This window comes from Onychostoma macrolepis, chromosome 02, assembly GCF_012432095.1.
Source record: "Onychostoma macrolepis isolate SWU-2019 chromosome 02, ASM1243209v1, whole genome shotgun sequence".
NCBI lineage: Eukaryota > Metazoa > Chordata > Actinopteri > Cypriniformes > Cyprinidae > Onychostoma > Onychostoma macrolepis.
This window is the reverse complement of record NC_081156.1, coordinates 4,952,493-4,979,649: the sequence shown is the minus strand read 5'-3', so window position 1 is coordinate 4,979,649 and position 27,157 is coordinate 4,952,493. Positions and strand designations below refer to the sequence as shown.

Below are 27,157 nucleotides of genomic sequence, written 5' to 3'. Positions count from 1 at the left end.
TAGTAGGATCACTGAAGTGTGTGTGTGTGTGTGTGTGTGTACTTGTTTATGCCACATGGTGGGGACCAAATGTCTGTTTAATGTGCCAGTGGGAACTGCTTCTTTACATTTTGTCACATAGCCACCAGCAGATGTCACATTTCTACAGCTGATGTTCAGAGGCAAGCAGTTCCTGTGTGGGAAAGCAGAGTCTTGCTATAATACCATTCATAATATTGATAATATTTTAGAACAAATCATCTTTACTGATTACCTTTTTTGAAATTACATCCTTAATAATTCCAAATGGCAAAAAAATGTCAGCATTAAAGACTTTTTTCTCCAAAAAGTTTTTTAATTTTTTTTTACATTTTTAATTTTTTTTTATTATTATTATTGTTTTATTTTTTTGTTTTTGTTTTTTACTTTAAGATCAACACAATAATATACAATTAATTTTCATTCAGAAATGTAAAACCAGTTTTTCATGGAAAAGGTGTATTCAAGTTATTGTCTAAATTAATTGCATTTGATGCATTATTAATTTATTAAAAAATCAAATTAGATAATACTGGAAATATATAGGTATCACACATGAGTTTACTGATCACACATTAGTCATGAAGGATTCATCGGTAATCTGTGCTGCTGGTTTATGACATTATAATGCAGGATCATCACTGCTCTGACAGCGCCACGCTGCGCCTCTTGTGGTAGTGCGCGGAATTACACTCTTTCCACTCACAGCTGATTTGCTCGCCATCTTGACATGTACATAAACATTGATGCCCTCTGCTCAATGATCGCACCATTATCTCTAAACACCGAAAAATTGGTTAGCACGTTACCGAAACAGCCTTAATACTCTGTTGAAGCGTCGGGAAGGCACGAACTTAGATGTTTAGGAAATCACTGCGCACGTAGCTGAACATACATGTCAGTATAATGTGGGTTTCCTGAGCACTTGGTTAAGGTAAGATGATTCTCTTTACTAATACGAGGCTTAAATGTCTTCTATATTTATAAAACTAATAAAAAACGTTGTTATCCTGTCATATTATTGGATGTTAAGCTTCGTTAGCTCAGCGCTGCTAGCGAGCTGCCATGGCAACTGATTACATACGCTTGTTTACAACGCTCCTGCTGGCATTAATGCTCTCCTTCCTCTATTAACACTCGGTCTTTTTTTAAAAATGACCATGAATTACTTATAAAAACGTGTGCTTTTGGATTTCTAATATGGTTAATGTAGTGTTACACTTATTATCTAGAAGATAATACTCTGGTTAGAATTATTTTTTGGGAAAAAACAGATCAAAATACAGTTCATGTGGTAATCAAAAGGTGATGAACTGATATATAGAAATGACAGACATTTTACTGAAGGGAAGAACTTTGTGGGAGATGTTTCAACATGTGACAATATTATAGGTATGTTGGCTTGACATCTACTGACAGCTGTCACTTGAGCAGATATTAAGTAAAATATTATGAGTATAGTGTTATTCAATCATGGTTACATCTGTTTTTTGTCTTTATTGTAGGGATGGGAGACCTTGAAGGACCCCCATCTGCAGACTGAGGGAGAGAGTCTTACTGTAGATCACAGTAGAAATGGACCAGGACTATGAAAGACGCCTGTTAAGGCAAATCAACCACCAGAACGTCCCAGAGGGCCACCCGTCCAAGGCAAGCATAAAAAGATCCTTTAGACGTCAGTTTATCTTGTAACTGATGGCCATTTGACATTGTTTAGCTTTGTGAGAATTAAAAATATAGCCATATTTCTAACTAGACTTCTAACCATATACAGTAAACACATTCTTGTGTCAAACATGTCAGTGCAAGCAGTTTATTAACATACAATTTTAATCTGAATAATTAGATTAGCATTTATTATGCAATGTATTACCTAATAATTGTAAAAATCAACTCGAATTGTAAGGGACAAAAAAATATCATAGTTATATACTATTATCTAGTTCAAGTTGTTTCAAACCCGTATGACTTTTCTCCTCCTGTTGAACACAGAAGAAGATATTTTGAAGAATGTTAGTAATGGTTTTAAGTCCCACTGACGTCCATAGTTTGGACAAAAAACTACTATGGAAGTAAATGGGATACAAAACTGTTTGGTTAACAACATTCTTTAAAATATCATCTTTTGTGTTCCACAGAAGAAGAAAAGTCATACAGGTTTAGAATGACATGAGGGTGAGTAAATGATGACAGAAGTTTAATTTTTGGGTGGACTATCCTCTTAAAGAGACAGAAATGTAAATATTGCATATGATGATTGTCTGCTTCCGCTGTGTGTGCAGTCAGGGTATGCAGCGTGCAGTCCGGTTACTGTGAAATCAGGAGACAGGTTCATCCCCACACGTGCCGGCAGCAACTGGAGCATAAACTTCCACTATGCCAATGTGAGTTACCGTTCATCTGAAGTGTTTACACTCATCCATTGTAAAGAAGAATGATAGATTAAAGCCAGTATATTAATGTCATTTCACCACTAAAAATTCACTTTGTTTGTTCGTTTGCAGGAGAACTGTTGGTTACCCAATCAGAATCAGCGGGCGAAGGACGCTAGTACAGACACAGGGAAAGGTGACGTCATCTCCTTGTACATGACCTCAGTTTTTCACAGTGAACAGATAAATATACAAACACTACCATTCAAGTGTTCAGTGTTGGTAAGATTTTTCTGGGTGAAGCTGTGATAATTATTTTAGGATTCTTTCATGAATAGAAATTCAGAAGAGCAGCATGTATTTGAAACAGAATTTCTTTAACAATATAAAAGTGTTTACTGTCACTTCTATATATGTGTATATATATATATATATATATATATATATATATATATATACTGTTCAAAATGCTAGTTTTTATTTATGTTTTTAAGAAGCCTCTTCTGCTCACTAAGTCTGTTTATTTGATCCAAATACAACAAAACATTAATTAGATTTTTTTCGTTATTTCTTTGAAAACTGAAAAACGAGAAAGGCTGCTTTCAATATTAAATCAAAAAAGGAATGAACACAACACATCTGGACCATGTTCTTGTTCGTTCTTGTTCATTTCTTCTGCTAATCAGATCATCCCATTGTTAAATATTTATGCAATTTAAAATAACTGTTTTCTATTTGAATACATTTTAAATGCAATTTATTTCTGTGATGCAAAAACTGAATTTTCAGCATCATTACTCCAGTCTTTAGTGTCACATGATCCTTCAGAAATCATTCTAATATGCTGATTTGCTGCTCAAGAAACACTTATCATTATTATTAATGTTGAAAACAGTAGTGTATTTATCTGAAATATAAAGATTTTGTAATTTTATACACTACCATTCAAAGGTTTTGGGTCAGTTAGATGTTTTTTTTATTTTTGGTAAGAAATTAAAGAAAAATACTTTTATTCAGTTAGGATGCATTAAAGACATTTATAATGTAAATAAAGCTTTCTATTTCAGCTAAAGATGTTTATTTGCACACTAAAGCAAACTATATAAATATTAAAATGATTGTGTTTTACAGATGCTGTGGCGTATGCTGCACTGCTAAGGAATGAGCTGTTGGGAGCAGGAATCGAAACTGTGCCTGATCCACACACTGATGATCGGCGTAATACCATCCTCACACAGGACACACACAGCCTCTTCAGGGTGAGCCTTTAACGGTTACATGACAGATCCATGTGAGATTCACTGTCATATAAAAAGCTCACTTGAGAAACTTAAAGGTGCACTAAGCGATTTTGATATTTGAAAGCACCAAAACAAACAAGCCCATACCCCAACAGGACCTCGCCCCTATTTTGATATCTCCACCCCACACGTATGATCGCGGAAACAAGCGAAGATGACACACAAGCATATTCAAACAAAAGCCAACACAGATAAGTTGTGCGAAACAATGCAAAATCAACGTTACTCACCTATCAAGAAGAAAAAATGCAACCTCGGGGTCCGCTTCGAGCCCTTCCCACTCCTTGAGTTCTCTCCACCGCTGGAAAGCTGCTCCGATATTTACCGAAGAGGGTCCTACCTCTTGCCTGATCGTAATCCTTCTTTTTAATTTTTTGTTCCTCTGATATTTTCCTCTTTTTCATCTTCCAGTTCTCTCTATCTATAGTCGATCTGCTAATATCCGTCCTGTACACTCAAATTGAGCGCACTTTTCTCTCATTACATCATTACAAGACACGCCCCTTACTGCTGATTGGCTGCAAGTGTGTTTTGGGACATGGTCCGACACTGCGGTCAAAAGCGTTTTTCAAAAATTGCTTAGTGCACCTTTAATGTTTTCTGCCCTTTTATACACCAGCTCGTTCTCACATTTTATTATATTGTATTAGACTCTTGTTTTTCTTGTGTCTCTCAGTACACCATCCACACAAAGAGAGTGCCTTTTGACAATGAAATCTCCCCCTATTCCCTCTCTCCTCTCAGTAACAAAAGGTATCGTTTCTCTGTAATCTCTGCCGAAATTCAAAATAAAATTGATCATTTATTGTGTGCACCGCAAAACATCTTTACCAAACATGATCAATTTATTTGTTTAGAAAAACGAATTAAGGGTCACACTTTATTTTAGGTCCAATTCTCACCATTAACAAACAATTAACTACGAATTTTGCCTCAATAAACTCCTAATTTGCTGCTTATTAATAGTTAGTAAGGTATTGGGTAGGATTAGGCATGTAGAATATGGTCATGCTGAATATGTGCTTTATAATACTAGTAAACAGCCAATATCTTGATAATAGACATGCTAATAAGCAACTAGTTAATAGTGAGAATTGGTCCCTATACTAAAGTGTTACTGAATTAAGCGTATTTTTCTTAATCCTTTATACAATCTGTTTTTAGAAGGTTTAGATATTTTTATCATAAAAGAAGACAAAAAACAGAGCCCCACACATGACATGCAAAGAAAAATAATTTAAATCAAGAGAACAAATCAGTACAACGTGGACATGATTTAACTAAAGTGAGGGAACTGATTAATAAAACATGGCCACAAATTAGTTGTGAGAAAAAAAATTCTCTATTTTTTCTCCTGCATTTTGTGTGCAGGGCTCCAAACAAAAGTACTGAAATACTGATTAAGATTTTTTTCTTATAGCACATAAAAATGACATGACATTTTTGTACATTATTAATTGTATCCATATATTATTCATGTCTGTTTTTTTGTTTTGTTTTTTGCATCTGCAGTCACAAACTATTGCGTTCACCCCGAAAGCCAGCACGCAAGATTTCCAAGATCCCATTCAAGGTTCTTGATGCCCCAGAGTTGCAGGATGACTTCTACCTCAACCTGGTACACTTTGTTTACAAATATTAAATAATGGAAAGAGAGTGCATTATTATTACTTTATTTTTGCGATAATTACCAGCTGACTGTAAGAAACTGGTTGCCTGGGACCACAGTTATACAGTTTACAATTATACAGTCTAGCCGTCATTACACAAAAATATTAAACTGTAGAATGTCGCAATTGACCAGTCAGAATCAAGTATTTCAGAGGACCGTGTAAAAAAAATATACAGTAACACTTCTTTAATATTTAAAATTCCATAATATAATATAAATGTTTGTGAACAGGTGGATTGGTCAGCTGGAAATCTCTTGAGTGTTGGTTTGGGGGCCTGTGTTTACCTGTGGAGTGCCTGTACCAGTCAGGTAAGAGACAAACTTTAAGGACAAACAGCTACAGATGTGATCTGATGTGATTGTCAGTAATGAGCTTGTGAACTTACACAGGTGACGCGGTTGTGTGACTTATCGGTGGATGGCGACTCTGTTACATCAGTGTGTTGGAATGAGAGGGTCAGTTCAAACCTCTTATTATATGAAGATTTCTAATTTGTGATTGTATTTATGATTGTTCAGGATAATATTTTCTTCTCTGTTGTTCTCTCAGGGAAGTTTGGTGGCTGTAGGGACCCATAAAGGATTTGTCCAGATTTGGGACGCAGCTGGAGGGAGGAAGCTGACCAGTTTAGAGGGACATTCAGCACGCGTAGGTTTGTGTCACACTAAAATCACTCACTTGAAATGTTTGCTGTTTTAAATCACTTTCTGAGTAGTTTAGCAGATTTGTTTTCACTAAGTAAACAAATCTTCATATAGCCGAGGCAGTTTCAGTCTCACCATCTCTGTTCTCTCGCAGGAGCGCTTGCATGGAATGGAGAGCAGCTGTCGTCGGGTAGCCGGGACAGAGTGATTCTTCAGAGGGACGTGAGGACACCTCCTCCTGTGGAGAGACGCCTCCAGGGCCACAGGCAGGAAGTGTGCGGCCTCAAGTGGTCACCTGACCACCAGCACCTCGCCTCTGGAGGGAACGATAACAAGGTTAGAGCATCATATAAACGGGATGATCTGATTAGCAGAAGAAATGAACAAGCCCATGAACAAGAACGAACAAGAACATGGTCCATATGTGTTGCGTTCATTCTTTTTTTGATTTAATATTGAAAGCAGCCTTTCTCGTTTTTTAGTTTTCAAAGAAATAATGAAAAAACTCAAATTTAAAACAAAATATTTTCAAGGAATAGTTCACCCAAAAATGAAAATAACTAAAAATTTACTCCTCAGGCCATCCAAGATGTAGATGACTTTGTTTCTTCACTGGAACAGATTTGGAGAAATGTAGCATCACATCACTTGCTCACCAATGGATCCTCTGCAGTGAATGGGTGCCGTCAGAATGAGAGCCCAAACAGCTGATAAAAACACCACAATAATCCACACCACTCCAGTCCTTGTTTTGTTTTTTTATTGTGGACACAGTTAATATTTCCCAAGTATACCAATTGGAAAGCTCACTGTATAACTCAGAATAGTGTAGAGAGAACTGTCAAAATTTGGCTTGATATTTTTTTATTGTAGATACCATTTTAGCAAAATGAATAAACAGCTTGAATATTTGATTTCTATATGTTCCAATATTAAATTTAAAAAATGAATGAACAGAATGTACGCAGATGATTTGACTGTTTTTTCAGTTTTGTTGATAAGAACCCAATTAAGTCCAAATGTTTTTTCAGCACGAGTGCAAAACAAATTGAAAAAGAACTAATTAAAAATTGGTCTAAATAGCATGACACACCTGGTGTGTTTTGTGTCTCTGCTGTTGTTAGTTACTGGTGTGGAACAGCTCCAGTCTGCTCCCTGTGCAGCAGTACAGTGATCATCTGGCCGCTGTGAAGGCCATCGCCTGGTCTCCTCACCAGCACGGCCTGCTGGCCTCCGGAGGGGGAACGGCGGACCGCTGCCTTCGCTTCTGGAACACTCTGACCGGACAGGCGTTACAGAGTACCGACACCGGCTCACAGGTCTGCAACCTGGCCTGGTCCAAACACGCCAACGAGCTGGTAAGACAAGCATCTACACTCACAGTCAAATCAAATACTTTTTCCCGTACTGACTTTCAGCATTGATGTCCACCAGGTGAGTACACACGGCTACTCCCAGAACCAGATCCTGGTGTGGAAATACCCATCACTCACCCAGGTGGCCAAGCTCACAGGACATTCATACCGAGTGCTCTACTTGGTAAGAGTTCTTCAGGATATACTGTTTTCCAAAAATACTGCAGTTTATACATACCATGACTTGAATTTTGTTATGATGAGCATGTTTATAGTCAAAATGTCAGGGTAAGGCAACTGTCCTGATATAATGAAGAAAAAAAGATTTGTTAAAAGAATGCAATTTTTGAAAAGAAAACCTTATTAAGTAGTTTGGCATAAACTTTTTAAAGTGTTATTACAAGTAAATAATGTTTGAGAAATGTTTACACAAGTTTTAGAATATAACATTGTGGACACTCATGTAAAGGATTATTTGTTATTGCTTTTTACTTAATGGTTACACCACATGATATTTTCAGAGGCATTAAACTATCTGAATAAACTATTTTAAAATTAACATTCCCAGTGATGGGAGAAATGTAGCTTTTTGAAACAGTTGCTTCATAAAACAATTCACTGTTTCGAAGAGCTTGTCAAAGCAACAAAAACTGATTACAAATGTTTTCAAAGTGTAACCTATTAAATGTATTCAACAAATAATTTGTTATAAGGCAAGACTTGGCAAACTAGTTAAATTAAAAGCAATTAAGTTACAGAAAAGTTTTAAAATTCATTCAAACAAATTAAAATGATCCTGCATTATAAAACTAACCTGAGATCAGTTAAAAACCATTAGACACTCGTTTATGGGTTCACCAGATCTAGTGGCGAACCTGCAAAATTTTGCAGTGTTTTGAAACAGTATGACATTTATGAACCCGTTTTCTCAAAATCACATGACATGCCAAGTTTGATACAAGCTCCGATCCTCTGATTCAAAACAAAGGATTCATAAATGTTTTGAAGCTTCATGAAGAAGCACCCATCATCCAGTCCATATGAAACCAACAAGAATACAAAGAGTTCATCCTTTTTGTCATTGCGGACACTTAGTTTTATGTTCTATCAAAATGAATAAAACTGAATATTTTCCAAGTGTACTAGTAGGAAAGTTCACAGAGAGACACTGTGGATGCTGTAAACTGCCATATTCTCCATAAGGTATGGTCGTCTCTGGATCTGATTTTGAATTAAGTCCAAATGACCGGCGGAGACAAAGAGTAATCAAATCTTCGATGTGTAATTGAATAATGTGAAGACACACATGAGAAGTGAGTGTATGCTGAGGATGTGGCTGGTTGTGTACAGGCGGTGTCTCCAGATGGCGAGGCCATCGTAACGGGAGCAGGAGACGAGACGCTGAGGTTCTGGAATGTCTTCAGCAAAACACGCTGCACCAAGGTCAGGATGAAGTCTTACATTTGGACGTGCAGCTCGTGCTGCCTCTCACCCTTACCTCTTTCACATTCTTTGTCTTGTCTCCAGGAATCCAAATCAGTGTTGAACCTGTTCACCAGGATACGGTAATTCACAGCCGGAGAGCAATCCATCCAATCACGTGAACGAATGAAAGCCTTGAACTCACTCTGTTCTGTGTCCTTGCATCAACTCTAGACCCTCCGACAGAGAGAGACCCCAGCACTTCCTTCACTCTCACTTTTTTACTTAGCAGATTTCTGTTTTATCCTGTAAAATTGAGTGAGGGCTCGTTGTTTATGTTAAGATTCAGTCCGTTCTTCTTCTTATTGTACATTGTGGATGTCCAAACAGATGTGCTATTGTATAAGTAGAAGTATTAATAGAGAAATGGACCTATATGACCTATATTGTCATTATCATGACTGTCAGTCATGAGGTTAAAATGAAATGGCTTGTTATGGAAATTTCGATATTTTATATGTGTGTATCAAAACAGATCATGATATCTGTGAGAAATAAATACACTTAACACTAATCCTGCTGCTTTTTATGACAAATGGACAAAATTATGTATTTACTGTATGTCTAGCAATACTGTATGTACACTTCCGTTCAGAAGTTTGGGGTACGTTATTTTATTCATCAAGGATGCATTAAATTGATCAAATGTGACAAAAGATTTCTATTTTTAAACAAATGCTGTTCTTTCAAACTTTCTATTCACTAGTCCACAAAAATATGAAGCAGCACAACTGTTTTCAACACTGACAATAATAAATGTTACTCAAGCACCAAATCTGCATATTAAAATGATTTATGAATGTTCATTTGACACTGATGACTGGAGTAATGATGCTGAAAATTCAGCTTTGCCAGCACAGGAATAAATTACATTTTAAAATATATTTTAAAAAGAAAACAGCTATTTACATTTTAATAATATTTCATGTTCTACTGTATTTTGATCAAATAAATGCAACCTTGGTGAGCGTAAGAGACTTATTTAAAAAACAACAACAAAACAATCTTAGCAAAGCCAACTTTCAAACTTTTTGTATTGTAAATATGAGATGTATTCAAGATGTAAAAGTTGAACATTTCACTGAAAACGGAAAAACACACAAAACCACTTGCAAAGCTCCACAGGTTTCCACAAAACTGGAAAAACCACCATTCATAAACATCTACAAATGTATAAGACTTGCATAACCACGTAACCTTGCATAACCTAACTAACGTTTAGCAAGGTTTATCCTAAAACAAACAAGAAAAAAACTGATACATTCTTTGAAAACAAGTCATGAGTAAATGTATCTTGTTTTAAGGATGTTTTGATTATTTTAATAGAAATTTTTTTTTTTTAAGATTACAAAAATAATATCCAATTATTTCAATCATTCAGATTGCTTTTGCAATCATGTCCCGTTAACAATATGGCTTGATTGTATTCAAAACAGTGCACTGGATCTTTTGACCCCACAATACTAAAGCAACGATGACTCAGAATCCACGCTGGATCTTGTATGGAGAGTGTGTTTAGTAGTTCGCTGCATACTCTGTACCTTGTAGTCCTCGACTCAACAAAGCAAACTCTTTCACAATGTCCTTCATCCGTCGCTTACTCACTTGTTCCCTGTGTGAACAGTTGAAAAGAAGAAACAAATATTTATAAAGTACAGACTCAGAGTTCCTGGGTGGAGTTCTGGTGTTAATGTTATTGTCATGGTTCTACCTGAGGATCTGCTGGCAGAAGTGTTCTTTGTGTTCAGTGCTGAGATGTGAGCTGGGGAAGCCAGGGGGCAGAAGAGCCTCTCTCAGCCACACAGACAGCATGCTGGGACAGTTACGACTCACTGAAAACAAGACTTCTGCAAAGTGCTCCACCAGACTGCGTGGAGACTGACCCCCAATGGCCTGCATTCACAGTGAAATTGGTCCTTGCATGCTCAATATATATCTAGTATTTTTTGGCTACATATTACTGTATGAAGTAAATGTTCCTAAAACACTCCCACTCCCAATAATTTTACACACAATTAAAGTTACAGTTAAAAATACTGCACTGATTGTCGGCGCCTAGCCTCGTGGTTAGTGCGTCGACATATAGCGCAACTGTGCTCACGGAGACCCGAGTTCGATTCCCGTCTCGAGGTCCTTTGCCGATCCAGCCCCCTCTCTCCACCCAATGCTTTCCTGTCTGCTCTCTACTACTGTCCTATCTAATAAAAGCCCCAAAATATAACTTTAAAAAAATAAAAAATACTGCACTGAAATACACAAGTGATTTATAAGAAAATGGACTGAATTTCTATATTTCAGGTTGGTGAGTTACATTTTAGACATTTTTGCACTGCCAATGAAGTTACTTGGAAATAAAATATTGTTTTCTGGTCTCCAAGAAACAGTAGTGGTGTTTCATTCCTTCATTAATCAGTATTTTTGTTGCAAATAATTCAGTGACTCATGCTGCATGAATAAGTGTTTTTGAATGAATTAACTGAGTGAATGATTCAGTGACTCACTCAAAAAGTCACTGTTTCCATACTAAGTGAATCAGTGTGATTGAAAAAAAGGTTAAAGGTTATATAATTACTCACTCATAAAGACAGTCATAAATCGCTCCTGAACGAATCAGTATTTTTGAATGAATTGTTTGATTCAATTATTCACTCAGAAAAAACTTGGGTAACACTTTATTTTAAGGTGTTCTTATTACACATGCTACATGTACTTACCATTATAATAACAATTAATTATAATTGCATGCAAGTAACCCTAATCCAAAACCTAATCCTAACCCTAACCATATAGTAAGTACATGTAGTTAATTAATATTACTCAGTATTAAATGTATAATTACACTGTAACAACGACACCTTAAAATAAAGTGTAACCAAAACTTGTTTCCATCCTGAATGAAACAGTTTGTTTGAATAAAATGGTTAATTGAATGATTCTATGAATCACTCATAAATTACTCCTGAACACCACCTGATACTGCCTTGATCAATATACACAAAGACCACCATTGTTCATACGTATATTACAGCAGTTTTTCTTCATGCCATATGTGTGTGTATATACACACACACACACACACACACACACATACACATACAAGCCAATGACGTTGAATTTAATTGAATACGTGTTTTGGAAAGAATTGCTTGAGTGAATAATTCAATGACTCACTCATAAAAACAGTTATTGTTTCCATCCTGTATGAATGAATTAATGTTTGTATGAATCGAATGAGTATTTGAATGAATAGGTTAAATAAATTATTCAGTGACTCACTGATAAATGTCACTTGTCTCCACCTACTGGTGTAACAATATAAATTGGAGAAAGAGTGACCGCTAATACACAGAGAGTCTGTATGAAACCACTGGTTTCTATATATGACTAAACTGCTGATGAAAACAGTACTTATGTGGAAATATCTGACCTCTAGTAGGGTCTGAAGAAGCAGCTTGCCGTCCTCCTGGAGCACCTCCCTCACAGCAGGAATATCCTCACAATGAGAGATCAGCTCCGTCTGTGCAGGAGCATCAAGTGAGCATCTCATGGAGAATACAGTACTCACAAAGGTACAGGGTGACTAATATTTCAAGTATTAATGGTACAGAAAGAGTTTATTCCAGTACAAGCTCTGGTATTTGGGCTGTATGTTCAACTACAGCTGTCTGTGAAGACGAACCACTTTTGGGAACATGTTCAGTGTTGTACTTACAAATAGCAGACAAGTTGCTTTCAGTGTTGGAGGTTCAGGAAATTTGAATGACAAGATTCCTACATAGACATAGACAGTTAATTAATGGATGAATAAATGAACGTTGTGGCTGTTAATACACTTACTGATGCTCACCACAGTAGAAAACAGCTTTGATATCGAGACGGTCTGAAAGATAAAGGTCAGACTTTCTTCTCAAAACCTGCAGACATCAGAGAAAATATTAGCAAAAAAGAAAAATGGGAAACCTCTTTACATGGTAAAAACAATGAGAAGAGGTTGTTTCTTTAACAATGAAAATGTATCTAAAATATGTCATCTATGTAAATATATGCAAATTATGTAGATTAGCGTTTAAAGTCTGCAGACTAAGGCAAAAATAAACCACAGACCTGAGCGTGAAGCTGCATAAATGACTCCACCACATCTGGATGATCTCTGGAGCCTACAACAACATTTCCATTTTGTAAGAATGGCTGTAAAGTCAAGCATTAATATCGTAGCTTGCAAAATTGTGTATGTTAAAGGTATTTTTATTTGTTTCATTAGCCAACAAAAGAGTCTGCTTACTGAGATAAATTAATAGTATTAATATAATGCTGGTCACATGATCTCAACATTGCAGCCACCATGCTTTTTCTAGGCCACTCATGTACACAATTTTAATAATATTTGTCAAAAATACTATTCATTTCTTTAAGGGTAAAATGTTTTACAGTGGAAAATGTAGGGATGCACGATATTAACGGACTGATATCGGAATTGGCCGATAATGGCCTTAAATGTAAATATCGGCATCGGCCCGATATGAAAAATTATGGCGATATGTCTTGCCGATCAGAGGAATACATTCTCACATGTGCTCAGGGTGTGCTAGTGATTAGATCATGTCAGCAGTGTGGCTCATTCTTTTGTCTGAATGATGATTAGATTCACTCTTTTGGACTGCTGCATTTAATCTGTGAAAGCACGTACAGAATGTAGCGTTAGGTGTGTGATAGAGTGACCAGTAATAGCAGCGTTCAGTAAAGAGTTTTAATCTGTAGGGGGCGCTGTTGGCCTACTTTTAATTAAATTAAAAGTAAAATAGCCTACACAGGTAACATTTAGTGTTTCTGATTAAATAAAGCAGTAATTGATGTTATAAAATAATGAGTATGTTTTGATTTAAAGGTCAGAAGCTATAGCTTGCATGAAAAATAAATCACAAACATGACACTTGTAAATTAAATAATTTTGTATATACTGATTTATTCATTAATGTGTAATATGTTTTACTTTTTTTTTTTTAAATCATAAGCTCTAAAAGATTTTCAGAATTTTTACAACTCTTTTGCTTTAGACCATCTGCAAATGTTAAATCTTATAAATAAAATAAAACGTTAGGGTTAAATGCATCTTTCTGGGGGGAAAGAAAAATGCAGCGATTGATATATAGTTTATTTATAGTTATTTTCAAAGCTTCAATGTGCCGTCAAAAAACCTTCATTATGGTTTATTTAATTTTAACAAATAAGTTCTTGTTAAAAACTAACCAAAATTAAAAATATTTTGCTTATAATTTCTGCACAGGAGAGACTTGGTGTTGTTTTCAAACAAAAAGGAAATATATCGGTATCGGCCAAATTGATTTGAAAAATATCGGCATATCGGATATTGGCAAAAATCCAATATCGTGCATCCCTAGGAAAAAGTTAATTAAAGGGATAGTTCACCAAAAAATGAAAATTAGCCAAATATTTACTCCCTAGGCATGTTACATCTTGGCATGTCTGACATTCCTCTTTCAGAAGAACACATTCGGAGTTATATTCCACATTGTCCTGTTTGTTCCAACCTGTATAATTGCAGTAAATGGTGCCCCTGTTTCTGAATCCGAAAAAAAAGTATCCATCCATCACAAAACTACTCCACACGGCTCCGGGGTGTTAATAAAGGCCTTCTGAAGCGAAACGAAGTGTTAGTTTAAGAAAAATTTAGATTCTTAAAACTTAATAAACTGAAATGTGCAGCTTCAAGCAGGCGCGTTCACGACAAGGCAGTCGAGTGTATGACGTTGGCGTAAGGAAAGGCGAACGTGAGATCCGGGGAGAGAGTCATGACAAACGCGCATGCACAGAGGAGAAAGCAAAACAAAACACCTGTCACAAACTTATTTAAACATCCCGGGTATTATATGCTCGACCGCCTCTTTCGTGAACGCGCCTGCTTGAGCGACCTGAAGCTGCACATAACAGTTAACTGTTTCTGTCCATACAATGTCCAAAACAATACTGGACCCCATTTATTCTCATTGTACAGACAAAAAACACTTTTTTCAAAATATGTTTCGGGAAGCAAATCATACCGGTTTGGAACGATATGAGGGTGAGTAAATGAAAATGATTTTTCATCTGGAGATAGCTATCCCCTTAATGCACTTTTGCTAAGCATTTGAATTGACTAATCACTTTATATTCAGACCCTGACAGAGCTCATTGTTGATATTGATAGTGATTGTTGATAGTGACTCATTGTAATCTCTTACCCAGCTGAAAAATGGACATGGTGATGTTGGTAAGCAACTCCAACAGAGCAATGATTGGAGAAAAGAGATCCTTCTCACAGCCAAAAATGTGAACTAACTAGAGGGAAACATGAAAAGAATAAACAAACGATATTTATGATACTTGTCTTATCATCAAGCTAAATATACGATATGCTATTACTTGTCGTGTAAGGTCTAAAGCTGAGGCTTGTGGGTAAGCGCTGAACATCTGACCAATGAGCTCACAGAGCTGAGTCACCAGCGGTGCAAAGTCATGGAGAAGGGTCTTCAGTGATTTCTCAAAGACAGCACACACCGCCTGAGATGAGGCGAGAGAAAAGTGAATCATTCATACACTCCCACAAACACACACACGTTCACGAACACTGACCTCGACCACCTCCAGTTCATTCAGCCATTTGTTGAGAATGGTCTGGATCAGAGGGAAGGCCTGCTGCAGGACAACCACCACCTGAGAAACGCCCAGAACAGCTGTTGGGTGTTCATTTTACAGGTCTGTTTGATTCAAACATGCTTGCTAATCAACAATAGCTGATTGGAGTTTGAGTCTTGATGGGCTGTCATACCGGGTTGTTGTTGTGTGGCTGTGTTTGGACAGGCCTCATGACCTCCAATCTTTCGCTTTGCTTGTTTAGGTCAAATGTAGAGAAGAGATTGGACAGCAGGCCGAGGATGTGGACAATAGGACACTTATTAGCAGAGCTGGGCTGCATAGAAGGGTAAAAGAGAGTATTTTTAAAACTATCTTCTTTCATGTTCCACCAAATTCAGGTACGGAATGAAAAAGGGTTTAAAGTTAACTCTGGAACGATATTCATTGTGTACTATACAAATACATTTTCTTCACAGGTTTAAAAGTACTCTAGTAGTACTTGAATTCAGCATGCACTGTTCATTATTGCTCCTCACCGGCTCATTGGCCAGTTTCTCCAGCTGCTGGATGTGAGGGGTGACCAGAGAGAGCAGCTTCCCCAGAATCTCGTCACTGGGCAGGGCTGAGAGCAGGAACCCCAGCGCCTGCATTATCCACATACACTGAGGGCTCTGTACAGAAGACTTACTGTCAGTCCTACTGAGATATGACTATTAAGCATGAGAAGCAGTTCATGTCCAGTGCATTCATATGAATACAGATAAAAAATATACAATCAAAATTTTTAAATTAGCTAATGATCTATTAGCCCTTATAAGCATAAAAAAAGTTTTAAATGTTTTTTTTTAAATGTGTTAAATAAAATCTATATATCAGCCACAATGTTGAACAAACAGACCCAGAAATGAAGGGGTAAAATTATAAAACATACAACCACATACAAACTCTTACACAGACAGCAAAAATTACATTTCAAAGTGATTTAAAAAATGCATTCCAAAATTTGACAAATAATTGTTAATGTATAAATTTATACTACATATACTGGCCATTATTGTCATTACATGATTTTGACCCAGCATGGCCAAATAAAATGGTAAATTTTCAAATTTACTTAATTTCATTTCAATTTAGATTTTTACTTGTAGTTATGAAGTTATATTTGTTCAAAGAGACAGTTCACCCAAAAATGAAACTTCTGTCATGATTTACTCTCTCTCATGCTGTTCCAACCCTGCATGAGTTTTGTTCTTCTTTTGAACACTAAAGAAGATATTCAAGACACTTCCATTGTATTTTTTCTGTATTATGGAAGTCAGCGGCTACCGTCAACTGGTTACCAACATTATTCAAAATATTTAAAAAAAATATTAATATCAAATTGAGTGCGAGTAAATGATGGCCGAATTTTCATTTTTGGTTGAATTATCCCTTTAAACAAATGATGGTGTGCATTATCTTAAAAGAAAAAGAAGTGCATTATCTTACTGTTACTACATCAAGGAAATTAGTGTTACATTATTTCATTAAAAAAGTTACACTCTTACTATCTCCCCGGTCAAAAATAACTATGAATAGCTAAGGTGGGACTCTTTTCGAAAAGCTTAGGAGGGTTAAGCATTATACAGTGATAAGTGTAAGTTACAGTCACAGTGTTACCAACACTAATCAAACACAAATGGATTGGACTTACTTTATGGATGTCTTTGACAAGCACCACCTGAGACCAAAAAGACCACCATGAGCTTTGTACATTACTCACTGATAATGGTTTGATGCAACTGTAGTGGCACTTCTAGGCGTAAAGTTTTTTTAAACCTGTGAGACGGCCATGATATCATTGGCGTGAAGGTGGAGGTCGTGTCGACACTCTCGACAGATTCTCTTCAGAGCTGAGACACAAGCCACGGACAGATCCGGGTTGGACAGACCGTGCAACACCACAGGCAGGACGCTCGCCAACATGAGCGAATGATCGGACAGCCACTCGGCCAAAGAGCCTGCAAGAAACCATGACAGCAGTCAGAGAAATCATTTTTCACTACAATATTGTCACAATAGTAAAACTGAACTAACATTGAACAAAATCCATTTACAGCATTTTTATACATTCTGGTTAATTTCTACATGAACTAAAAGTATGCATTAGAAATGTGATGTATAGAACTTTATTGTAAAGTGTAATCTAAAAATCTGTTGATTTATTGTCTGAATGTGTAGACTACTGATTTAGAACACAATACATTAGTATGGTCTCTAAATGTAAATGCCTTGTATTAGCAATGCTTCAAAGTTTGAAAATACAACTTTAATTTGAAACAATGTTTAACATGAAAATAGGTCTTTCATCAGTACTTTAGTCTTGTTTTCTAGTGCAAATGTCTTAAGATTTATAAATCAAGATACATTTACTTGAGAAACAAAATGACATAAGAAGTCTTGTTTTATTACAAACTGGTCGAAATGTAGTGCGTTTACGATTAAAACAAAAATGAACAAGAACTTAATTCAGAGAAAAAACAAGTTTCCATACCCCATTCACAGATATCTGTTCTTGTTTTAAGCTTAAACTCACTTAATTTTGTTCATGTCAAGAATCTCAAGTAAATGCATCTCAATTTAAGGATAATAAGATATTTGTGACCCTGGACCACAAAACCAGTCTTAAGTCGCTGGGGTATATTTGTAGCAATAGCCAAAAATACATTGTGTGGGTCAAAATTATTGATTTTTCTTTTATGCCAAAAATCATTAGGATATTATGTAAAGATAATGTTCCATGAAGATATTTAGTAAATTTCCTACTGTAAATATATCAAAATTTAATTTTTGATTAGTAATATGCATTGCTAAGGACTTCATTTGGACAACTTTAAAGGCGATTTTCTCAATATTTAGATTTTTTTTGCACCCCCAGATTCCAGATTTCTATCCTAACAAACCATATATCAATGGAATGCTTATTTATTCAGCTTTCGGATGACATATAAATCTCAATTTCAAAAAATTTACTCTTATGACTGGTTTTGTGGTACAGGGTCACATTTAATTACATGACTTTATGAATTTAAGACTTTTTAAGACTTGATTTGTAGAATACACTTGCGAGCTATGTTTAGAAATGAATGAGTGTACCTATGGTGAACATGATGGTCTCAGCCAGCTGAACATTGTTTGCTGTGATGAGAGGAATCAGACCGATCAGTCCTGGAATAACGTCTGAGTAACTGACATCTACAGTATCAGCAATGGACTGAAACCCGAACAGCAGAGCCTCTATATCCTCCAAGAAAGAGAGGGAGATGACACAGAGATATTGTTGTTTAATATAATACATGACATATACAACGTATTAATAAGCCAGTGTAACTTTAGGACTGACTTGCCATGAGGAGGGGTGCGTTGTGTCCGTCAGCAGTGTGCCTAGTTTATCATACAGGTTTCTGAGGAGCTCTGGGCCCAGCAGCTCATACACATACATCAGAGTATCCGAGATGTCAACCCTCAAATCCAATTAAGCATGCTTATTATTGCATTATGATACAAATGAAAAATAAATGAAGACTGAATGGAGAAGAAAAAAAAACATTTTGTAGAAGTGTGCACATGCTGCTCTTTTAAAGCAGACTGACTTGAAATATTAATGCTGTTTGCCAGAGAATCAATGAGCAAACCCTTAATTTTAAGTATTAACCTTTGCTGTATAGTTTAACACACTGTAAAAAAAAATGCACTGATAAATAAAATATATACAACTTTTTTTGCCCAATTACATTTCAGTTATATGCTGTAAACAGCATGATACATTTTTTTTTAATTGAAAATATACTGTATTTAGTTTAAACCCGTAAATGCCAACATATGTTACAAAATATACATGGGGTAAATCAGTTTCCAGTCTTAAAAACAGATTTTGAGTAAATGCAAAAAAAAATAAAAAATAAATTTTATATTTATTTTTTACAATATAAAAATGTTTAGATATTATTAGATAAAATGTACAAAAAATTTCAAAAATATATGAGGAAATATAATGAACTAAAACTATATAATTAACTACAGAATATATTTTAAAGTCTACAAGAGCAATATATTTTGGGACATTTTTGCATATTTTCAATTATATTTCAAAATATATCTCAAGGAAAGGCACTGACTTAATAGAAGTAAATGGGGCCAAATTGATGATAATTTAAAAGCAGAAATGTGAAGCATATAGTTTTATACAATCACTTAAATTAATTATTCTGTTTATGATAAGTATATTAAAAATTATATAATTACATAAGTGTATTATTAGAGCTACAAAACTGTTTAAAAATATTTTTAGTTGTTTTATTAACCTTTTCTGTGTAAAGTTTTATTTAGACAATTTATACTGTTCGCATCTTGTCTCTCATTGCTTTTTTTTTGTTCCATTGTTGATTATTGACCCTATGTATAAAGGGTTAGCGTTAAACAATTTTGCATTTTTAACTGTGCAGTTATATTTCTTCCTTCTTAAAAATTTTGTTTAACCTGTAGGTCCTGAACTGCTCTTTGTCATCTGCGGACCACGTGGCATAGTCCTCATCTCTGGGGAAACAGGCCTTCTGCAGCAGAACTTCCACCAGCTGGAAGTACACAGGCCTGTAGATTTGTAGATAGAGCGTCTGCCTCTCAGCATCCAATGACGTTATATCATCCTGAAACAAGCAGCCAATACGACAGCACAGGCACTCAAAACATCATATCTGCTCTTATTAAGTCAACGCAACACCAGTTGGCATCAAACGTGAGTGATTTTTCGAGGTGGGCTTGTACCTGTAGGGTGTACCAGAATGTGAGCGTGAGCGAGCTTGAGGTCTCATCCACAGGATAGTGTCCAGGTGTACCTGTGCAGGACATAATCATGCTCACTAGAGCCTGAAAGCCCTGCCAGTGATCCACCTGCTCCAGAAGAGTCCTGCGGAGTTGAGAGGGACAGAACGAGGGGAAAAGAGCTTTCACCAAACAGACACAGGCAGTCAGATGATGAATTGGTCTTCTTATAGACCCAGGCCATCTGAGGTCATATAAGACTGTTATTAATGGGGGATTGATGATGCATATAGATCATTATGTCCAACCTGCAGTGCGTTTCTCCCAGAGCTACAGCAATGCGACAGACTCCGTGAGAAGTCTCCATGTCTCCATCCTGCACTGCCTTCTTTAGCTGCTCCTGAAGACCCAGCACCTGAGGAATAACCTTCAGCAGACTGTCTGCAAACCTCCACACGCACAAACACATAGACTATAAAAATGAATATAAGTTTTGCACTAACAGAAGTTTGCTTGAATGATAATTAGTTTCAATTGACAATTACTTACAATTAGTTTTCTTGCATAAGGGAAAATGTAATCAGTTATCAACCAATTCAATATCAGCCAATTCTGGATATTTGATAGTTTTGTTTGTGCATAAAATTTGTTCATTTCTTGATACAACCACTGCAGGGATATTGTTTGAATTATTTTTTCTGTGGCACATTTTGAAAGGAATATGAATTTTTCATGTTAAATATTATCAGACTTCTTTTTACTCTGTTTCAATTTAATATTCTTTATTATGTAATAAAGCAGTATACAGGTGTAGATTTATAATTTCTGCAATTTTTCATTTCTTTCTTTAATATGAAAACAATTATCACCTTATCAGTTTTGGAATTTGAACACTATGGTATTATGGCAGCAAAATATGTACTGGCAAATACCACTCACACTTTTCCAGAATATGTTAAAATGTTCTTTAATACAGTTATTAAAGCAACTGTTTCCTTAAAGAGCCATTTCTAGCTGATTTATTTGGGTTACTTCATCAATATTAAATAATATTTATGAACAGAATCAATTAATTAGAATTTTATTTTTTTTTAAACTTTTTTATTATTTGTTATTTATTTATTTTTGTACAGTCCATAAACACTACCTGTCTGTCTGATAATATGCACTATATTTAAACTTAATTTTAAGATTTATATATTTGAATTGCATATAAAATTTCAATCCATTTGGATTACACAGTTTTAACATAAACTAATAAACATGCTAAAATGTGATGCATATCATAAATAAATGAGACAGGTAAGATTTCTGCACTCAAAACATCATGGCATAGATTATTATTAACCATTTATTGTTTCTTTTTGATTTTATTTAATCATATTCAGAATGCATTAATTCAAATTGCTTAAATCTGCAAATCAGCATAAATCTGTTGTGAATTTTGGAAAACATGAGCATGTTTAAAATATAGCCAGCTGTGAAACAAGCAATATTTAATTAGTTAAAATGTATGATACTGAAATAAACTGGATTTTTGATGACATAAACCTATATATAAACCTGGTTACTTTGTATTTAAAACACACTCAGTTTGTTAGAAATCTTTCCTGTTTCTTTCATGCTTCATTTATGTTTCTTATTAAGTTTATTAGTTTATGCTACAATAAGACTGTGTGATTCAAACAGATGGTAATTTCACATGCAATTCAAACATAAAATCCTACTTTTTTTGAATACGCAATGATGTGGCAAGAGAAAGGAAATAATGTGATGCTCAGGAAAACAGTCAGAACTATTAATACAAGGACAGGAACTAGTGCGTGTTTTAACAGTACAAACAGCTGTGTCTCTCACCTCTGACAGTCGGGCTGTGAGATGATGCTGACGATGGTCTCTACGGCTGTGTCAAACAGCTCAGACTCCTTCAGCAGGGCGAAGCAGCTCTCCAGCAACCCCTCGCTGTCTTTTAAAGTGATGTCCAGCGTGAGCCAGGAGGACACGCACCTCAACACCCGCTCTCTGACCGGACAGGGTGCGTCCGGCCGCTGCAGTAACTGCTGGAGCAGGGAGCAGACCGAGCTCCAGTCCACAGCCAGAGCGCTTCTCAGCTGTGAGCGCCGAGAGGCTGGGATCCTGCTGTTTTGCAGCTCCTCGGGCAGAACGGCGAGGAGCTCTAGAAGCGCGAGGCATCGGGCTTGACCGTCAGCTTCTGTCACGCTCTCTCCAGTCTGGAAGGCACACAGAAGATCTGGAACTGCCGTCGGCCACGTTTCGGGTAAGATGTGAAGAACCAAAGAGGCCAGAGCGACACAGAGCCTCGTCAGCACCATCTTGGGCCCCGATGCAAACTGGCCGACCTGGGTGATGAGCTGCGAGCGGAGCGAGTCTAACTGACCCGGTGGGAGGTCGGACCAGTGGCGGGAGATTTTAGCATGTAATGTGCTTGCCCCAAAGAACTGGATCTCAGGAACCTAATGTGAAACCAAATAAGTAAGAACTATGAATGTAATGCAGTGAAATGTATACATTTTAAAGTGTGGTGTAGTCGAACCCACTGCTTACTTTGTCTGGCCGGAGCAAAGCCCAGCAGAAGTGCCACGCTTGTGGTGATGCCTGGGCTTGTGTGAGCCACTTCTGGGCCACATTCTTCTTGTCCATATCAGGGTCATAGTAGAGCTGCTGAAGAGCCTACAGAACATTAGAGAAGACCACAGACTGATTCTATTATAATTACACTACTTGTCAAAAGATTGAAATCATTAAGAAATAAGTCTCTAATACTCACCGACACTGCATTTATTTAAAAAAATAATGAAGAAAAAAACAATACAAAATACAGTAAAAATAGTACTTTTTATAGTTTAAAAGAACAGTTTTAAATGTAATAAATATTATATATTAATATGTTAATATATAATTTATTCATGTGATCGCAAAGCTGAATTTTTAGCAGCCATTATTCTAGTCTTCAAACAGATTTGACTACAATTCATATACATAGTTTTAGTAAGTTTTATTATATTTTTTTAAATTAATACTTTTATTCAGTAAGAACACATTAAATTTACCAAAAAGTAACAGCAAAGACATTTATGACAAAAGTTTTCTCACCAAGGCTGCATTTATTTGTAAATTTTCAGCAGCCATTATGTTTGTCTTCAGTGCCACAGTTTTTGTTTCTTAATATTTTTGTAGAAACCATTATATATCTGTGACCCTGGACCACAAAACCAGTCATAAGTGTCAATTGTTCAAAAAGTTGAATAAACAAAAAGCTGAATCTGAAAGCTGAATAAATAAGCTTTCCGTTGATGTATGGTTTGTTAGGATCGGACAATATTTGGCCGAGATACAACTATTTGAAAATCTGGAATCTGAGGGTGCAAAAAAATCTAAATATTGAGAAAATCACCTTTAAAGTTGTCCAAATGAAGTTCTTAGCAATGCATATTACTAATCAAAAATTAAGTTTTGATATATTTACGGTAGGAAATTCACTAAATATCTTCATGGAACATGATCTTTACTTAATATCCTAATGAATTTTGGCATAAAATAAAAATGGATAATTTTGACCCATACAATGTATTTTTGGCTATTGCTACAAATATACCCCAGCGACTTAAGACTGGTTTTGTGCTCCAGGGTCACATTTTTCTCAGGATTCTTTGATGAACAGAAAGTTCAAAAACAGCATTTATTTGAAATAGAAATCTTATAGAATCATTCTAATAGAACTTTATAAATGTCTTTACTGTCACTTTTGGTCAATTTAATGCCTCCTTCCCAAGTAAAAAAATAAATATACTAAAATGCATTTAAAATACATTCATTTTGTGCTAAGTATACTACAAATACATTTACATATTTATGTACTTAATAAAAATACCTTGCAAAGTCTGCTAAATTGGAACAACTAATTTTGTGCGGAAGTAGTGCTGAGGTCCAACTAACGATATACTGAAGTATATATGATTGTGCTAAAATGGAACTATTGCAAGTATACCACAGTTACACTTTAAATACAGTATCTTGCATTTAAAGACTGATGTTATTCAAAGATCATACAATCCTCATCAATAGTGACATTAAAACACATTTTAGGCTTAATATTAAGAAATGTGCATTGTGAACAAATAGTACTCCAAATAATATTTAGTTATAGTTTTTATAATGGTGTAGTCTATCACAGTTTCCACAAAATTATTAAGCAGCTTAACTGTTTTGAACATTGATAACAATAATAAATGTTTCTTGAGCAGCAAATCAGCATATTAGAATGATTTCTGAAGGATCGTGTGACACTAAAGACTGGAGTAATGATGCTAAAAATTCAGCTTTGCATCACAGGAATAAATTACAGTTAGTTTTTAAAACTTTAATATTATTTGACATATTACAGTTTTTATTGAATTTTTATTTTAATCTAAAAATGAAGCCCTGGTGAGCATAAGAGACTTATTTCAAAAACATTTAAAAAATCGGAACGATTCCAAACTTTTGATTGGCATAATGCACATATTGATATTACCACATTCTTCCCCCCAAAAATGTATTGATAATGCATAGATAAGATGCAACTGAAATCACAGCACACAATGGGGAAGCATAACATAAACCAGCCACCAAATCCCCCACATGCTGACAGTTATTATTAGACTAGCACAGCTTACTGAAGATATCAAGTTACTTTCCACTTACAGAAGCTTCTATATTGTTCTGAAGTGCACAAGGCCAAACACCTTCAAACTTGTGTGGCTTTACTCAGCTGTTAGTGGAATTATGGGAATATGAAGGAATAGAGGCCTCAGAGACAGCATTGTCCAAACAAAAGGCAGCCCTGAATGGAGCTGAAGAAATTTACTTCTATTGAATTATAGCTCTCGCCTCAGGTTTACATCTCCAAACCTTGGCAGTTTCGATTTAACTGCTCTTAAAGAAAAGAAAAATGACTTGTTAAAATGTGTGGCTATCACACATTTCTTTCAACTCAAGTGTTAGCAATAATTCTCACCCTTAAGTGTCTCTTCAGAAAGGCAGAGGCACTAGTTGTAGGCACAAAGTTATTCACACACTTCATGAAACACAAAGCAGTGACAGAAGTGTTCTGCGTGACATAAGATATTCCAAAACCTTTGTTAACACAAGTTTCAGTTATAGTAAAAAATGATAGTTTAGTCCTGGCTTCTGATTGGTCAATACAGTGTTGCAGTAATCTTATTTTCCTTATATAGTAATAGAGTGGAAAAGTAAAACTCCAATCATTTTCTCCATATAGGGGATTTTTAATGTTACTTTATTGACCTTTAAAGATAGAGTATCATGAGTTACACTGTTGATCGATGGCATACTTCTGTTAAAGCCATTAGCATGCAACTTATTTTTTAAATTATCATATTCAACAGCCGAATTCTTGGTGAAAAACTACATTACCCATAATGCACCAATCAAAGAATGCCACCAATCAGAGAATCAAAATTATTATATAAATATGCATATTTCTCAATAAATGTAAAATAAATTGTTTCTCTCTCTCTTTCTCATCAGCATCTTTAAATAAACAGTTTTATATTTATCCATTATTGTTATTATATTGTTCACAGTGATTCTAGGATTGTAGTTCTTTGTTTCTTTCATATTTATTTGTTTATTTATTGTCAGATTTTCAGATAATGTTTTGATTCTGTAACGTTGTGATTTTCACCTCTTGGTTGAGTGGTTTGGTTCATGGCTTTTAACTCTAAAACAAAGGCATTTTTAAATCCCTATTGGATTTTCGTTTTATTCTGGTGTTTCAGTTTCCGCTCAAGCCTTAAAACATAACATAAAAATACTTCTGAAAATGAACTAACTGCTATTTCAACATGACCCAGATAATACAATTTCATCTGTTTTTTTATTTAAATTTTTTTTAAAACCCTTATTGATATACGTGTCAAAATAATAATAGCAATTTGAAAATATTTTTTATTCTTTAAGTTTATCTGGCCCAATCAAAACCCAGTATGCTTAAAAAAAAAAAATTATTTATTGAAAAAAGGTCATTTGATTGCTTTAGATTCTAGCAGTGTGGTTTTTGTTTGGGCAAAAGCACATTGTGGAACAAATAAATATTAAACATAATACTTTTTTTGTTTTTTTCATGCTTTATATCTGAGGCCTTTGTGTGTTATTACATAGGAATTTTTTTAATAAGCACTTCTAAAATTAGAAAAGAAATGTTAAAGTTTCAACCTGATGTTTTGATGTTATGTTAAGTATGTTTAATGAGCTAAGGTCACACAGACCCCAACTATGCCAGGAACTGCAATAGTGAAAAACTATAAAAAATATAGGATACAATTTCCCTTATATAACATTTAGGTGAAACGCTATAACGTTGTGTTATTAGTCACCGTTTGTCAAACACAAATGGTCGAGGGTTATTGTGTTTGTGTGAGTCACAGCAGCTCGCTTTCTTCTACTCACCCTCTCCACTGCCTCCACCGTGAACTCGTCTGCATTCACTGCCTCCATTCCCAATCCTCAATAACTTCCTTATCTCCTATTCTCGTGCTCAGTATTCGGTGGTAAGGTGTGAGGGGGTGTTTTGGAGTCCTGTCAGGTCATGTGCGTGTTTGTGCGCTCGCGGGGGGCAGATCTGACGGGATGGTCCGGCGCGCACGTGGGTCGCACTAATAACAGCTGACGCCAGACGTCATTCACTTCACTCTCAGATCTCTCTGTAGCTTCGCACTCGATTCAAAGGGTCTCGCAGTCTGAAGCCTTTGGCTCTCTTTATAAATAAGCTGTCGTTTAGACCGCAGGTTGCGCTTAACCACACCCCGCTGTCGAAGCCCAGACCCCTCGGGATATTTTTAGCTCTGATGATGTCCG

At 35.7% G+C, this 27,157-nt stretch overlaps 2 protein-coding genes across 3 annotated transcripts; one reads left to right on the top strand and one right to left on the bottom strand.

Annotated features, from left to right (window-relative positions):
* Positions 1-691: 691 nt before the first annotated feature.
* fzr1b (fizzy/cell division cycle 20 related 1b) lies at positions 692-9,359 on the top strand. The gene is made up of 15 exons (XM_058748052.1): positions 692-952; positions 1,524-1,668; positions 2,301-2,402; positions 2,523-2,586; positions 3,522-3,649; positions 4,368-4,444; positions 5,204-5,309; positions 5,595-5,672; positions 5,754-5,819; positions 5,914-6,016; positions 6,163-6,344; positions 7,133-7,366; positions 7,443-7,547; positions 8,714-8,806; positions 8,891-9,359. The coding sequence occupies exons 2-15, from the start codon at positions 1,594-1,596 to the stop codon at positions 8,930-8,932; spliced, it is 1,455 nt and encodes a 484-aa protein (XP_058604035.1). The 5' UTR covers positions 692-952; positions 1,524-1,593; the 3' UTR covers positions 8,933-9,359.
* A 148-nt stretch (positions 9,360-9,507) lies between these two features.
* Positions 9,508-26,888, bottom strand: ipo13a (importin 13a). 2 transcript variants are annotated; one of them, XM_058748011.1, is made up of 21 exons: positions 26,750-26,888; positions 22,844-22,969; positions 22,136-22,752; positions 20,587-20,727; positions 20,282-20,423; positions 19,997-20,163; positions 18,861-18,981; positions 18,614-18,761; positions 17,297-17,478; positions 17,172-17,198; positions 16,015-16,149; positions 15,672-15,812; positions 15,476-15,556; positions 15,266-15,403; positions 15,085-15,181; positions 12,950-13,002; positions 12,693-12,759; positions 12,558-12,616; positions 12,273-12,362; positions 10,557-10,738; positions 9,508-10,457 (listed from the first exon to the last, which is right to left on the bottom strand). In XM_058748011.1, exons 1-21 carry the CDS (start codon positions 26,795-26,797, stop codon positions 10,361-10,363), a joined length of 2,859 nt encoding a protein of 952 aa, XP_058603994.1. In that variant the 5' UTR covers positions 26,798-26,888; the 3' UTR covers positions 9,508-10,360. The 2 variants fall into 2 exon arrangements, with proteins under 2 accessions (XP_058603994.1, XP_058604004.1); XM_058748021.1 differs by having other exon boundaries at positions 22,844-22,996; positions 26,750-26,872.
* Positions 26,889-27,157: the final 269 nt, after the last annotated feature.

Bases quoted from the DNA above. Each gene is read 5' to 3' on its own strand.
- fzr1b (XM_058748052.1), top strand. From the start codon at position 1,594: ATGGACCAGGACTATGAAAGACGCCTGTTAAGGCAAATCAACCACCAG. The intron at 2,403-2,522 runs GTGAGTTACCGT...GTTCGTTTGCAG, and splicing joins TAAACTTCCACTATGCCAAT to GAGAACTGTTGGTTACCCAA. The intron at 8,807-8,890 runs GTCAGGATGAAG...TCTTGTCTCCAG, and splicing joins GCAAAACACGCTGCACCAAG to GAATCCAAATCAGTGTTGAA.
- ipo13a (XM_058748011.1), bottom strand. From the start codon at position 26,797: ATGGAGGCAGTGAATGCAGACGAGTTCACGGTGGAGGCAGTGGAGAGG. The intron at 17,479-18,613 runs GTACACTCATTC...GGTTTCTTGCAG, and splicing joins GACCATCATGTTCACCATAG to GCTCTTTGGCCGAGTGGCTG. The intron at 15,404-15,475 runs GTCAGTGTTCGT...GCCTCATCTCAG, and splicing joins ATGAACTGGAGGTGGTCGAG to GCGGTGTGTGCTGTCTTTGA.